This window comes from Lampetra planeri, chromosome 2, assembly GCF_965212315.1.
Source record: "Lampetra planeri chromosome 2, kcLamPlan1.2.h2, whole genome shotgun sequence".
Classification (NCBI taxonomy): Eukaryota; Metazoa; Chordata; class Hyperoartia; order Petromyzontiformes; family Petromyzontidae; genus Lampetra; species Lampetra planeri.
Window position 1 is genome coordinate 510,615 of NC_136108.1, and position 16,567 is coordinate 527,181.

Here is a 16,567-nt window from a genome sequence, read left to right on the forward strand (position 1 = left end):
CACACACAGAGTGAGGGCAGGCATAGAGATACACACTTACAGGGAGAAGGGAGCGAGACGAGAGTTGGCGAGAGGAAACAAGAGGGCTGGAAGAGAACACGGTGAGATAAGTGACAGACGAACACGTGGCAGGGGGCAGGAGATGAGAGATGCGAGGAGAGAGACGGGAAGTGGCACGCAGAGAGAGGAGGTAGAGAGAGCGGGGGGGGGGTCAGCGGCTCGCCTTGTGGAACTCTCGCCACAAACAAACCCCCGCCCATGAACCAGCAGCGACTGACTCGGCCTGCCGCTCCGTGTCCCCCGGAGACCGCGCCGGGCACCCACGGCACGGCGGCGGTGCCCGGGGCCCGGCACGGCGGCGGTGCCGAGCTGCTGCGGCTTCCCCCAGCGCAGGGGCGGGGGGGCAGTCCTCTAAGGCGGGCGCAGTGGGAGTGCCCTCTGGTGCGGCTACACGCTGTGTCAGTGTGTGTGTCAGTGTGTGTGAGTGTGCGTCAGTGTGTGTGTCAGTGTGTATCAGTGTGTGTCAGTGTGTGTGTCAGTGTGTCTCAGTGTGTGTGTCAGTGTGTGTGTTAGTGTGTGTGTCTCTGTGTGTGTCAGTGTGTGTGTCTCTGTGTGTGTCAGTGTGTGTGTCAGTGTGTGTGTTAGTGTGTGTGTCTCTGTGGGGAGCGGTAGTGTAGCGGTTAGCGCGGTGCGCTATGAACCACCGGTTCGATTCCCGCTCATTAAGGACCTTCATGATGGTGAGCGGGCCCGGGTAAAACTACGTGGCCAGGAGTTGGAGCCTTTCCCTGTACACCTTGGGGTGCGACAGGGATGTCCTCTGGCTCCCACATTATTTAACATCTATGTCGACTGCGTAGTTCGTGAAGCCTTCAATAGCTGTACCGGGGGAATTTCCATTTGGTACAGATATAATGGGAGGCTGATCGACGCCCGGGTGCGATCAAGGGATGGCTCCCTATTGGTCAACCACGTTATGTGTGCCGATGATTTGGTAATAGCTGCTCATTCAGAAGAGGAGTTGGAGACGCTGCTGCTGAGACTGGAGCGTGCCACTAAGAGGTGGGGCCTTACCATCAGCCCCACCAAAACTAAGCACCTGCCTGGGTATTTTGTACCATCGGACACTCCACCCCCACAACTCCCAATTGGTGATGGGGCAGTTGTGGAGAGAGTGGAGAGTTTCCCATACCTGGGCAGTGTGCTTATGACCGGCTCCAGTTTATCAGCAGAGGTATCACTCCGAATCAGTCGAGCGGCAATATCTTTTCATCGGTTGCGTAACGCTGTGTGGAAGCTACCTGGTCTGTCGCTCCGCACGAAGCTTCAGGTCTTCTCGGCCACGGTCATTCCCTCCCTTCTCTACGCTTGCGAAACGTGGACCCCCCTAGTGGAGCATCTTCGCCGGTTGGAAACATTTAGGCTGGCCTGCCTACGATCCATCCTGGGTTTAACCAGGCTGGCTTGTGTGAGGAGCTCACAAGTCCTTGAAAGATCTGGGCAAAGTCCCATCAGTGAGCTCCTCCGGCAGGCAAGGCTGCGTTGGCTGGGTCATGTAGCCCGCATGCCCAGCCACCGCATACCTAAACAGCTTTTGTTCGGCCGGATCGAGGGGGCTAAACGGGCGTGGCACGGGCTAGAGAAGAGATGGAGTGATGTGGTACAAGAGGACGTGGAGCTGAGTGGACTTGCCGATGACTGGTACCAGCGGTGTCAAGATCGGCCTCAGTGGAGGAGGCTCGTGAAGGACGCTACTGGGCAGTTGGAGGCAGTCGCCCTCCAACAACAACGGAGGGCGGAGGAGCGACGCTCACAACAACGAGCGGAGCGCCGGGTGGCTAAAGCACAGCAAGTTGGCACAGTAGGGGGCACAGGTGGTGCATCAGCCAGTCATCTCGGTCATCTCAGTCAGTCGACCCGTGGCACCTGGGTCTGCCCCGTGACCTCCTGCCAGCGGGCGTTCGACACTTCACGTGGCCTCAGGGTGCACATGGCCTGGCACAAGCGTCGTGTTGACGTCACCGCCACTTAGTGGCGAATGGCGGTTGTTGTTGTTGTCAGTGTGTGTGTCAGTGTGTGTGTCTCTGTGTGTGTCAGTGTGCGTGTCAGTGTGCGGTAGCGTAGCGGTCAGCGCGCTGCGCTACGCACCGGGTGAGCCGAGTTTGTGTGAACGCGTGCGTGTGAACGCGTGCGTGCGCGTGAACGCGTGCGTGTGTGCTATCGGGCACCCCCACTGCGCATCATCACTCCAACGTGAGCACCATCCCTTTCATTCCAAAGCAGCCTCAACTGGGCCGGGCCGAGGAGGGTCCACAGCTTCCAATGATCACTTTTGTGACTATGCAACTTTACTAATGAAACCAGCTGCAAATCACAAAAATGACATCGGCTGCCGGGGAAGCGGTGTGCACAGCTGACTGCATTTACACTCTCACATTTACACTCTCACATTTACACTCTCACATTTACACTCTCACATTTACACTCTCACATTTACACTCTCACATTTACACCCTCACATTTACACCCTCACATTTACACCCTCACATTTACACTCTCACATTTACACCCTCACATTTACACTCTCACATTTACACTCTCACATTTACACCCTCACGTTTACACTCTCACGTTTACACTCTCACATTTACACTCTCACATTTACACCCTCACATTTACACTCTCACATTTACACTCTCACATTTACACTCTCACATTTACACTCTCACATTTACACTCTCACATTTACACTCTCACATTTACACTCTCTCTCGCTCTCCCCCCGTCCCACTGCTACTTGCTCTCCCCGCGTCTCTCTCTCTCGCACACACCTAAGCGAGCGTGTGAGGAATGGATGGGTGGGTTGAGTGGGCGAGTGGGAAGGGAGGGCGAGTGGGAGAGTGGGCGAGTGGGAAGAGCGAGTGGGCGAGTGGGAAGAGAGGGCGAGTGGGCGGTGACTGCACGGGAGATCGCCCCTTGCCCGATCACGACGCCCGGCGCCGCGTGGCGCTCCCGCTAAGTCGCTGTCGATCCTCATCCCTCGCGGCCACCTCGGTGCCCGGGCTGCCTGATGAGGGCGGCAGCTGATGGGGATGGGGCATTCTGGCTGTGTTCCATCATGAACCTACTTGCTGTACTGTCATCAATTACACTCTCAAGAAAGGTGATCATCACCGCGGAGTGGCAGCCACGGAATAGAATGTGTCTAAGAGGACGCCTACTGAGGAGATGGAGCAATGAGGTGAGTTCGTGTGCAGGGTGGATTGTTGCACCGCGGGATCGTGTGAGGTGGTGGTGGCTTGGAGAGGCCTTCACCTAGCAGTGGATTGACCATGGCTGATCATGATCTGCCGCCTACAGTCACCGCAAGTTGGTGTCTCACACAGACTCAATCCATGCGCGATCCACCAACCACTTCGCTTGGCCACTGATGAATGACAGGGGTGTCTCATCGTCCTCACCACTACCGTCACAACCACGACTACCTGAGACCACCACCACTGCAGTGTTGCGCAACAGAATGGAGAAGGAGGTCCACACGAACCTCGCTGGCACCCAGCTGATCGCCGCCTTGCGAATCATCACCGCCGAACTCAGCGGTCAACGCTACTCCCAGTGTGGCCGCCTGTGCTCATACACAGCACTCCTACACAGCACTCATACACAGCACTCATACACAGCACTCCTACACAGCACTCCTACACAGCACTCCTACACAGCACTCATACACAGCACTCCTACACAGCACTCATACACAGCACTCCTACACAGCACTCATACACAGCACTCCTACACAGCACTCATACACAGCACTCATACACAGCACTCATACACAGCACTCATACACAGCACTCCTACACAGCACTCATACACAGCACTCCTACACAGCACTCATACACAGCACTCATACACAGCACTCCTACACAGCACTCCTACACAGCACTCCTACACAGCACTCATACACAGCACTCATACACAGCACTCATACACAGCACTCCTACACAGCACTCCTACACAGCACTCCTACACAGCACTCATACACAGCACTCCTACACAGCACTCCTACACAGCACTCCTACACAGCACTCATACACAGCACTCCTACACAGCACTCCTACACAGCACTCCTACACAGCACTCCTACACAGCACTCATACACAGCACTCCTACACAGCACTCATACACAGCACTCCTACACAGCACTCCTACACAGCACTCCTACACAGCACTCATACACAGCACTCATACACAGCACTCATACACAGCACTCCTACACAGCACTCCTACACAGCACTCATACACAGCACTCATACACAGCACTCCTACACAGCACTCCTACACAGCACTCCTACACAGCACTCCTACACAGCACTCCTACACAGCACTCATACACAGCACTCATACACAGCACTCCTACACAGCACTCCTACACAGCACTCCTACACAGCACTCCTACACAGCACTCCTACACAGCACTCATACACAGCACTCCTACACAGCACTCATACACAGCACTCCTACACAGCACTCATACACAGCACTCCTACACAGCACTCATACACAGCACTCCTACACAGCACTCATACACAGCACTCATACACAGCACTCCTACACAGCACTCCTACACAGCACTCATACACAGCACTCATACACAGCACTCATACACAGCACTCATACACAGCACTCCTACACAGCACTCATACACAGCACTCATACACAGCACTCCTACACAGCACTCATACAGTCCTCCTCCTGCAGTCCTACGGTCCCTCCTCACAAGCACGACGATGCCCGCCCACGAAGATCCTGACCGCCACCGCAGCTACGACCACGCCGACTGTTCTGGACAACGGCAGATGCCCCTTCCTGGAATCGAACTTCACTCGAGAGGAGAAGCGGCGGCACCGACTGGGGCATCGCCGACGTCAAACACAAGAGCAAGATTGGCTCCTGGCTTGGCACCATCCCGGTGGTGGCAGTGGCCGGTCATAAAACCGCACCAGGGCTTCCCACGGGCGATGGAGATCATATTTGAGTTGTAAGAAAATCATCACCACCAGCAGGAGCAGCATCAGTAGCAGCGCCATCACCACCATGACCACCATCACCACCAGCAGTGCCATCATCATCAGCACCTTCATTACCAGCAGCACCATCACAACCACCATCAGCAGTACCACCACCTCGAGCACCATCGCCACCAGCAGCACCAGCAGCACCATCACCACCACCAGCACCATCACTACCACCATCAGCAGTACCACCACCACCAGCACCATCACCATCACCACCACCAGCATCACCACCAGCAGCGCCATCAGCAGCACCGGAGCGAGGGCGGCTCTTGCCTGCGGAAGTCGAGCAGGGAGGCGGCGGAGGAGGGCGCCGCCTGGTCGGGCCAGCTCAGGTAGTGGAACTGCGTGAGGGTGCGCGTCTCGGCCGTGAGCGCGTTCTTCAGGTAGAGCGAGCGCACCAGGAAGTCCTCGCACCACACGTGCTCCGACACCAGGTTCACCTGGACAAGGGGGGGGGGGGCGGGGGGGGTATCTTGTGATTCGTATTTTTTGAAAGTAAGGCGGCGGAAGAAATGGAACGCATCCGAGAGGTCGTTCACGGAGGAGAGGCAGCGATGTCATCGTGTCGCGTATGTACGTATGTTGAACTTATTTGGCGCTGTACGTAGCCAACCGTGCTAATCGGATGTGGGGGGGAAGGACAACAAACTAAACACCACGTGTGGGTGCTGGGCGGATTGCCACATTGCAGGATTGTGAGAGATGGCAGCGGGTTGGTGGGGGGGTGCTTCGTCCAGCAGTGGATCGTTCGTGGCTGACCGTGACTGACTATGATGATGATGATGATGATGCAGATAGGCATGGGAAGGTGCAAGCAGTTTTGCTTTGCGGATTGTTGGTGCTCAGAGCCACCGGCCCCGTCTCAGCTGCGTCTGGCGCCGCTGTCCAAGGTACCAGAACCGCACGATGGGAAGTCCTCCGTGAATCCTCTCTGAGTGTTTGCAGCGAAATGCGCTGCAAGCCATGCGATGTGGTAAAGACCACAATACCTTGTGGTGAGTGAGGTGTGGGATCAGTGTTGTCTTGAGAAGGACAGGTGTGGACAGGTGTGGACAGGTGGGGACAGGGTGGACAGGTGTGGACAGGTGCAGGCAGGTTTGGGAAGGTGCCACGAGGCGTGGAGGGGGGGGGTTGCTGGCGAGAGGAGGCGTCGCACCTCGTAGACGTGGTAGGTGCGGGAACCCTCCTCGGGCCAGTAGCGGTAGCAGTGCTCCACGCGGTTCTCCATGAGCGGGGTGAGCATCACCACCACCGTGCAGCCACTCTCCCAAACCATCTGCAGAAAGACAAATATACCCCGTGTAGCCTTAAAAGACTCTTGGGGCAAGTGCTGTTAGCGAGCACGTAGGAAGGCCGGCATGAAACACGAGGTGGTGGGTGGCCAGCACCACGCCCGGCCGCTTTTGTCTCTCGAATGACGGTGTTCACGACACACCGCACCAGCTACTCATTTGAAGCTGAGTCGACCTAGGGAAGGCCCAGTTCCAGTTCAGATAATCGTCCCTGGTGTTGACCGTGAGAGGGAATCAAATCCGCGTCGCCGGTTTCAACCCTATTTCTCCGGGTTCGTAGTGCAGCACACTCACCGCTGCGAGGCCGCTACGTTTGAAGAGAGGCGCGTGTACTGAGCAGCTTCACGTGTAAGGAAACCATGTGGTGCTCGGAGAAAACCCCACCAGGAACACGAGGAGATAATACTCAAAGCGCCGCACAGACAGATTCAGGAATCCATTGCTCTAGGGCCATCTGCTGGTCACCTCGCAGCCCCAGCCTATAACGCCTGATACGCCTGATATTCCGAGGCAGCCTCCCCTCTAGCACCTCCGATTAGCACGGTTGGCTAAGTACGGTGCGAAGAAGTTCAACATTCATACATAGCTGCTGCTCAGGCTCAAGCCTGCTCAGCATAGCGCAGGAGCAGCGGAGATTGGGCGCGTTGGGGGCGACACGGCGCGTGTCCCGGCACGGCGCGTGTCCCGGCACGGCTCGGCGTCAAAGCCAGTGCTCGCAGCCGCTCTTGGAAAGCGAGATAGATAGATAAATAAATAATGGCCCAAGTGCCCATTCTTCTCGGTTTGAGGCTGCAGACACGACGAGCTAGGAGACACGAGGCAGTAAATGTTTGCAAGACAGCTCTACGTTACAAGCAGCTGCTCGCAATAAACTATGATATATAATAAAACATAGAGCACCCCCTCCCGCCCTCGCCTCCATCGAGAGCGAATGTTTTTTTTAAGCAATAAAAACCCACCAAAGAGCGCGGCAAGTCACTCAATATCGACGGGACAAATACTTTCTCAAAACGAGGACACGAGGAGTGGCTCCCGAGTCAGGAAATCAATTGGACTTTTCCACAGTGGAGCAATGCGCGAGTGATCGCTGCTGGGGGAGGGAGGTGAGGGGGGCGAGTGAAGGGAGGGAGGTGAGAGAGGTAAGTGAGGTGAGGTGAGGGAGGGAGGTGAGGGAGGGAGTTGAGGGAGGGAGGGAGAGAGCTCCGAGTGTTGCCGCATGCATCTCTCTGCCACCGTCAGCCCGTGCCCATTCACTTCCCCGCTCCTTCACTTTCCCTTTCACTTTGATGTGATTTATTTTGAACTTTCTTAATATTCTTGTTGCTGCTGTTTCTGTAGAACCCAAATTGAAATGTCTCTCCGTCTCTCCCCGCGGTCCTCCTCAACACGTGCCATCTGCCGTAGTCGATCAGTAACCGATGTGTAGTCGATCCGTAACCGATGTGTAGTCGATCAGTAACCATGTGTAGTCGATCAGTAACCATGTGTAGTCGATCAGTAACCATGTGTAGTCGATCCGTAACCGATGTGTAGTCGATCAGTAACCATGTGTAGTCGATCCGTAACCGATGTGTAGTCGATCAGTAACCATGTGTAGTCGATCCGTAACCGATGTGTAGTCGATCAGTAACCATGTGTAGTCGATCCGTAACCGATGTGTAGTCGATCAGTAACCATGTGTAGTCGATCAGCAACCATGTGTAGTCGATCAGTAACCGTGTGTAGTCGATCAGTAACCATGTGTAGTCGATCAGTAACCGTGTGTAGTCGATCAGTAACCATGTGTAGTCGATCAGTAACCGTGTGTAGTCGATCAGTAACCGTGTGTAGTCGATCAGTAACCATGTGTAGTCGATCAGTAACCGTGTGTAGTCGATCAGTAACCGTATGTAGTCGATCAGTAACCATGTGTAGTCGATCAGTAACCGTGTGTAGTCGATCAATAACCGTGTGTAGTCGATCAGTAACCGTGTGTAGTCGATCAGTAACCATGTGTAGTCGATCAGTAACCGTGTGTAGTCGATCAGTAACCGTGTGTAGTCGATCAGTAACCGTGTGTAGTCGATCAGTAACCATGTGTAGTCGATCAGTAACCGATGTGTAGTCGATCAGTAACCATGTGTAGTCGATCAGTAACCATGTGTAGTCGATCAGTAACCGATGTGTAGTCGATCAGTAACCATGTGTAGTCGATCAGTAACCGATGTGTAGTCGATCAGTAACCGATGTGTAGTCGATCAGTAACCATGTGTAGTCGATCAGTAACCGTGTGTAGTCGATCAGTAACCATGTGTAGTCGATCAGTAACCGTGTGTAGTCGATCAGTAACCATGTGTAGTCGATCAGTAACCGTGTGTAGTCGATCAGTAACCATGTGTAGTCGATCAGTAACCGATGTGTAGTCGATCAGTAACCATGTGTAGTCGATCAGTAACCATGTGTAGTCGATCAGTAACCGATGTGTAGTCGATCAGTAACCAATGTGTAGTCGATCAGTAACCGATGTGTAGTCGATCAGTAACCGATGTGTAGTCGATCAGTAACCGATGTGTAGTTGATCAGTAACCAATGTGTAGTCGATCAGTAACCGATGTGTAGTCGATCAGTAACCAATGTGTAGTCGATCAGTAACCGATGTGTAGTCGATCAGTAACCGATGTGTAGTCGATCAGTAACCGATGTGTAGTCGATCAGTAACCGATGTGTAGTCGATCAGTAACCGATGTGTAGTCGATCAGTAACCATGTGTAGTCGATCAGTACGCACGGCGTCGCCATGGCTCTGCCTGCGAGCGAACCGCCCGCTAACGTCCGGTCCGAGTCCCGACGTCAGTCGCGGAGATGTCCACTCGCAATGTAGCAGAAATGAGCGTCGTTATTTTATAGCATTTTCATTATTTGCGGTCCTTTGTTAGTGCACTCCGAGAGGAAGGGTTTTCCCACGCCATATCGAAGGTGCGGTGTTTGTTTGACCATACTTCACCACTCTGGCCAGTGTGTGTCGGTGGAGCGTGGTGCGGTACAACCGCGGGATTCTGCTGCACTGCCCTCGGGCCGACAACGGATCCCCGCAGCAGCCTATAACACCTGTGATGCATCTTCCAGGTGTCACGCCCTGCTAGTGGTCAAACAACTGCCGCAGTCCTCGCGGCTGGGCCTCGACCCGGCAGCGGCTACGCGGGCGTCAGAGGTCGCGTGTGGCCTCGAGATGGCAAGGCCCTCACCTGCCAGAAGTCGACCACGGTGTTGGCCAGTGGACCCTGGGCTGCGATGTACACGGGCGTCCTGGGGTCGTGGTCCATCTGGAGTAGGAGGGAGGGGGAGACAGAGCGGGAAGGGGGGCGAAGGAGGAGACAAGGGGGGAGAAGAAGAGAGGAGAGAGGACGGCGGAGGAGGACAGGGGGGGATGGAAGAGGTATTGAGAGGTTAGTGGTTACTTCTTAAAATATATGACCACGTCGGCTTGGAAGGGTTTTCATCATCACCTTCAGTCATGACAATCCATGGCTGATGGATGAAACCACTCCCCCCCCTCCCCGCTAATTCATCGCCACCCGCACCTAATGCTGAATCGACCTAGGGAAGACCCACGACCATTTGTGATCATCTTCATCGGTGTCAGCTGTGAGCGGGAATATAACTCGGGTCGCCGGGTTCGTAGCGCAGTGCGCGAATCATTGCGTTATCCTCCTCACGCACAAAGACACATTTCCCAGAGAACTTGCCCCAAAGACGCAGATACACGCGCACACACACACGTCATCGCGCGCGTTCCTGTAAATAAAGCCCTTGCACTTTCAATTAAACAATCCAATTAGGGGAAATCAACCCCTAAAGCCGTGAGCAGAGCTCAGCATCTAAGCCTAATGCTGTCGCTCAGTCGCTCGTGAGATTACAGCGTAAACCTGCGGAACGCGGAATGAAATTACCCCCCCCACCCCCCCGGAAGGGAATCGATGTCTCGGCGTGACCAGCGGCAAAGTGGCGGCACGCACAGCCGCGAGTCTCCCGTCAGAGGTGCCGCGTCTGCTACGGGCCCGGCCCGAGACACCCCGAGGACTCGCTGGCTGTGGCCGCGGAAATACAAAAAAAAAATGCGATTAGCGGTTCTCCTTGTCTCGTATGGCATTGGAACAGAACATCACGAGGCCTCTAATTGTGATAATGTTGCGAACCGTCCCACTACCCCAACGCAACACGCGCACTTTGTTCCACCAGAGCGCGCGTAGTTCGTATTGGGAAGTCCTCGGTGATATCCGCCTGCTGGTTTCCGCTTGGCCGCGTTCGCAGTCTGGCTGAGTCCCTGATCGTGTCCGCACCTTCCGCGTGTTGTCGGGACGCGTTCGCGAGTGGCCCAATGCCAACAGCGCTAATTATGCCAATACAAGTAAATTATGCATGAACCTTATTTAATAAGTGATCGCATAGTTCAATTGTATTAGCCGTACACACAATCTGGCGTCGCTAAATATGTGCCACCACCCCCTTGGCTCCCGCTCTGCTGGGGGCCACGGCCTCGTGCGGGCAGAGCCGGAGTCGGGGTGACGACGGTGGCGAGAGGATCAACACGCGCAGAGAAGTCCGCGCTTGAACCGGTGTTGGGGCTGCGGCCGTAACGACGAATCGATCCTTCCTCGGTTATCATCGATTCTTGAGCTCACGGTGCACGCTTCGGATTGAGCGGGTGCTGAGATCATTGTTTGCAACTTCTGGCGAACGAGTTTATTTCTTTATATTCACTGTGCTTGTGCACCACTGCCAGTAGGAGCAGCAGCGTCGCCAGATCACGCCTTAGTATACAACGTGTTATTTTAAGTACTTTGTGATGTTTTCTTAACATTTTTATATATTTATGTCAATTAATCCAAACGTTGAATACATTTATTTCTCCATTCCCTCATTATTGTGCAGTGCTGGAACTAACACAAGTGAAAGTGGTGAAGCGATTGAAGTCCTGGGAATGAAATAATGAAACTCGTGGGAATGAAAGCGATTGGAGTCGTGGGAATGAAAGTTCTCGAACGAGGCGTTGCTCTGCACGAGGGTGCGATGCCGTGGGAGAGAGGTGGTAGCTTGGGGAGGAATTCATCCAGCAGTGGATTGACCCCCAGTGCTGCTCACGATGAGTGGCCTGTCTGTGTGCGCGTCAAACAATCGTCGCTGAGAGCACGCGGCGCGTGCGGGAGTGGAGAGATGCGTCGCGTCTCCACATCGATTCCTCGCGGGCGGCTGCGGAGATTCTCGCGGCTGCGAATCGGTCCGGTGCGATTATCGGGTCGTGCCTCCGCGCGCTGTTCGGCGACGATGTCCAACGTTTCGCCCCACGTGCCGAGGGGGGGGAGGGGCTTCTTCGGCAATCGAATTCAGCTTCGCTCCCACAATGCCAGGCTCCTGGAGAAGATTCCGGCACGTGGGGCAAAAACGTCCGACGCCGTGTCCGTGAGAGACGTCGCCGGGACCGCTGCGCCGTGGCGAGTGGGCGGGCGCGCGGTGCGGAGTTGGGTGGCGTTGATCGACTTCCACTTCGCTTCACTTCCTCCTCACTTCGCTCACAACCCGAGTTTGGAGCGCGACGCTACTCGGGCCCTGTTTGTCATCCATCTCTCACGCCGTGAGGCCACGCGCTGCCGGGCTCCGAGGTTTGAGGCTTCACTGCCGAGCGCCAGATTAATTTTTGCTTTTAGTCGCAAGAAAACTTCTTTGATTCCCATCGCTCTCTCCGGAAAGTGATTTCTGCTCTCTGCAAACTGCTTCTCCACGCCGCGAGGGGAAGCATCAGGACACCGCCCTCCCTCCTAGGCGATCCTAAGTATGCGGATTAGAACGTTTGTTTCCACGGCGAGTGTTGTGTGTTTTCGAGGCGATGTGGAGCGCAGGGCTTGTCGGCGAGCCGGCACGTCCCTCCAGAAGGAGAAGACAAAGCGGCGAGTTCCCTTGACGAATCGGGAGGAGCCGAGGCTTCATGCGTGCGCATGCCAAGTGGCGCATCAAGGGCCCAGCAGCAGTAGCCGTGATGCTAATCCCATCGAAATGCAGACAGTTGCTTATTCATATTTATGGGTCTATGCCGAATGTAGACAATTTTACTCTCTTAAGTCGGAGCGGGGTTTTCTCTGGGTTCATTATTGGAGTTGGCCAAACATTGCAAAGCAGCAGGACCCTCCTGCAAACGTCTCGAGACTCAGCGTGAGACTGTCCTGGGTGTAGAGCACCGCTGGCGAGGATGTCCTTGTTCCATCGTCGCTGACATCGATCGTTACGCTCGGCCTACACCGTGCGTGTCAGAGTCGCTCATTCTCGATTTGCATACCTCGAACGTCATGGATTCACACGACCCTTACTGCCACTCGAGGCCGCTACATTCACCACAATAACAAAACATGATTCGAGAATTGAAGAGCGACCCCGATTCGCGACAATTGATGTTGTCGCGAAGGCGACCATCGTTCCAGGCGTCGTAACTTTTGTTATCATTACAATCACGATGTGACGCCAAGGGGCAGCCCTGCAATCACTTTGCTGAGGCGGTGTCCAACTCGTCCGGAAGGCATTTCGTAGTCGTGTATCGTGAAGGCGTTGTACTGTTGAGCCGGCGGTGTTGTAGTTTAACTCATGCCCAGTGCCACCACGAGTTCCTGCGTGACTGTTGGAGCCTGCGCCGCGAAGCGCCTCTGTTGTGCATCCCCCCCCCCACCGCTTGAAATGAGTCGCGCAGCACTGACGGGCAACAGGACGTGACAACAACAAGGAACGATTTGCAGGCTTTGGTCAATCCACTGCTGGCTGAAGGCATCCCTGTGTCATGTCAGTCGTGGGTATATATTTGAGTATCCAGTGAGCTGCATTGAAGTGGCCGAGCTCACACGGCAGTGTGCGAACCGCGACACCACCGCTACTCTTGCCCACAGGATGTCATCATACTGACATATTGTAACGTACCAATACATTCAACTTTCGCTAAGATTGTTATCAATGCCTCTTTGGCAAAGTCATATTTTTCCTCAACTTTCTTTTCAAAAACAAATATCAATAAAGTTAATCTTTCCATATTGTAAAATAAAACACCGATATAAAAGCACTATGTGCTTTCCCTGTCTAAGCAGACTCAAGGCCTAAGCCTCAAGGCCTTATAGCCTTATCCATTATAATATCTAAGCCACTGCAAGTCCAAAGACTTCCATCAAATTATCTAAAGCGTCTTAGGGTCACTTTGCCATCACGAGGCCTGGGTGCTGTTACGAGGTCACGCCAGCCACGAGGCCGTGTGTGTGGAGGGATGCCAACCGTCCAGTTGTTCCACCTTTGGACCCATTACAGTGCCTGTCCATACCATGCCTGATGGATCTCAACATTCTAAATGTTGGCACTTTCTCCTTGCTCGGCATGCGAAAAAGAGTTGCCACCTGTTAAGTCAGCCTCGGCCTATTACAACTGTGCAGTACAAAGTTCAAGAGCAATTCCTGCCACCTGAACCCAGACGCCAATTCCCGCACTGTCCGGGTCATGCCTGTTCTGGTCAAACCCCAACAAGGTGGCAACCCGAGACGTGCATCTCGAGTTGCCACCCGTCCTGGTCTTCCCAGGAGTGGCCCCCTCTCCCCGTGTTGTGAAATATGATTCATCCCATAATGCCCAGAGGCTGCTGCTCCACTGAGTGAAGGGACCCTGAGTTGGCAGGGTTTAGGTTCCAGTCTGGCCCTGGGGGATTCTGTTGAGCAGAGGGTAAATGTCAGAGGCTCACAGGTGATGGTATAAGCCACTGCCGTGAGGCACCGTGGCCACAAAATCAGAGGCGACCACGCCACGTCTCCACCATAGCCCACACAGTGGTTCAATCAAATCCCTAAATTAGCACCAGGTGAAACACACACACACGTCATTGTCGGGTAATAAAGGCAGCTCTGATTGCATCTTCTGTGGCCTTGAAAGGGGCTTAGCACAAATGAATAAAGCACTCAACAGTTTTCCATTAACACTGCCTTATAACAGAATATATATATCCTGTACCAAGCTGACATTTCAGAGAGAGAGAGCGAGAAAGGGCAGAGAGAGAGAGAGAGACTTATCATGAGAGATCGCCGTGGGGCTGAGGAGACATCTTGGAAGCTTGAAGAAAGTTACTGCTTGTTTACATCCGGCTCAAGCAGGGCAAGAGGGGAATGAAGAGCAGGCGGGGAGGCTGAGAGCTGGATGGGAGAGACAGCGAGATCCACAGAGAGACAGGGAGATGCACACAGAGACACGGAGATCCACATAGAGACACGGAGATGCACAGATAGACAAGGAGATGCACAGAGAGACAGGGAGATGCACAGAGAGACACGGAGATCCACAGAGAGACACGGAGATCCACAGAGAGACACGGAGACGCACAGAGAGACAGGGAGACGCACAGAGAGACAGCGAGACACTAAAGAAGCAATGGGATAAAGAGAACATAGATAAATGGAGACACTGAAAATAGGAGCGAGACAGAATCTGAGATTGAATAGACAGGATAGACACACTTTATTCAAAAATCGAATAGACAGATGGGGGGACAGAGCAAGGAGGCAAGTGAATAGAAAGACAGAGAATTAGAGAGATAATCTAAGTTTGAATAGAGACCAGAAACAGACAAATCATTCAGGGCTGAGAGGCCAAGAGATGAACAGCAAGACACAGAAGATGTGAGATAGGCCCAGGCTGAATAGAGCCCAGAGACGGGCAAATAAAGAGCAGAGGGATGAATAGAGAGACAGATAATGACGGAAATAATCACAAATTGAATAGAGCCGAGAGACAGGCAAATAAAGAGCAGAGAGAGAGAGACCGATGGATGCACAAGAGCCAGAGCGAGAGAGCGAGAGGGAGAGAGAGAGAGAGGGAGGGATGAGACGCAGAGTGAGCGAGACGTTGAGAGCGGAGCCACTCAGAGCGGCGCGCACGGCGAGATCAGACGACTCAAAGCCGAGCAGCAGAATGGGAGATGAATACTAAGAGAGAAAGTGGTGGTGGTGGGCGGTGGTGGCGGCGGGGGAGGTGCAGCAGAATGGGCCCTGAAGAGAGAGGAGAGAGTGGGGGAGCTGCAGCAGCTTTAGTCGGAGAGACTCCCGTGTGTGTGTCGCCTGCGAGAGAGCGAGGGGGTCGCCTGCCCCCCACTCAGTCGAGGCGCTGGCAACAGAGCACGCCAGCAGTGCAGCGAGCATCACGCCAGCAGTGCAGCGAGCATCACGCCAGCAGTGGAGCGAGCGACTTCGCTTCCACGCTGCAGTCGTCGTCGAAGTTGCACGCGGACCAACTCCGGGGGGAGGGTGCTTTTGGTAGCAATCAGAGATGTTCATTGAGACAGAGAAACCCAACATTAGTCTGCCTTGCCAAGTCACGTGACTGTTTTTCTTCAAATTTATAATCATCTTTCAAAGTGCCGTTGCAATTTGTTCGTGTTTGAGAGAAGTAATTTTTCTTTTTTTTAGTAATAAAGGCAGCTCCGCTGAGCCACCTGTAACTATTTTCAGGAATGATTACTCAAGTGATTAATACGGCGCTGATGCTACACAATGGACCCCCTCCCCTCTCGCCCCGCCAGACTGTTGGGGCGTGTGCTGCCACCTATGAAGGCGGCACTGTGGCACACGAGGGGGTGGGTGGCCAGCACCACGCCCGGCCGCCTTTGTTTCCCCAGTGGCGATGTTTACACACCGCACCAGCTACTCATTTGAGGCTGAGTCGACCTGAGGGAGGCGCAGGACCGGTTCAGATAATCGTCACTGGTGTTGGCCGTGAACGGGAATAGAACCCGTGTCGTCGGGTTCATAGCGCAGCGTAGCGCTAACCGCTACACTACGTAGACACACACACGTAGACACACACACACGTGGACACACACACGTAGACACACACGTAGACACAAAACGTAGACACACACACACGTAGACACACAGGTGGACACACGTAGACACACACACGTAGACACACACACACACACACGTAGACACACACACGTAGACACACACACACGTAGACACACACACACACGTAGACACACACGTACACACACGTGGACACACACACACGTAGACACACACACACACGTAGACACACACGTACACACACGTACACACACACACGTACACACACATGTAGACACACACACACACGCAGACACACACGAACACACACGTAGACACACACACGTAGACACACACACACGTACACACAC

The 16,567-nt window shown here is 54.1% G+C and overlaps 1 protein-coding gene across 1 annotated transcript in view; it reads right to left on the reverse strand.

The window, feature by feature from the left end:
* The window catches only part of LOC144733224 (uncharacterized), a 147,863-nt gene that overhangs the window by 4,440 nt on the left and 126,856 nt on the right, over positions 1 to 16,567 (reverse strand). The window contains exons 15-17 of the mRNA XM_078615022.1: positions 9,591 to 9,668; positions 6,232 to 6,351; positions 5,349 to 5,515 (exon numbers count right to left, since the gene is read on the reverse strand). Coding sequence (XP_078471148.1) covers positions 5,349 to 5,515; positions 6,232 to 6,351; positions 9,591 to 9,668 — 365 coding nt within the window. The remainder of the gene's footprint in view (positions 1 to 5,348; positions 5,516 to 6,231; positions 6,352 to 9,590; positions 9,669 to 16,567) is intronic.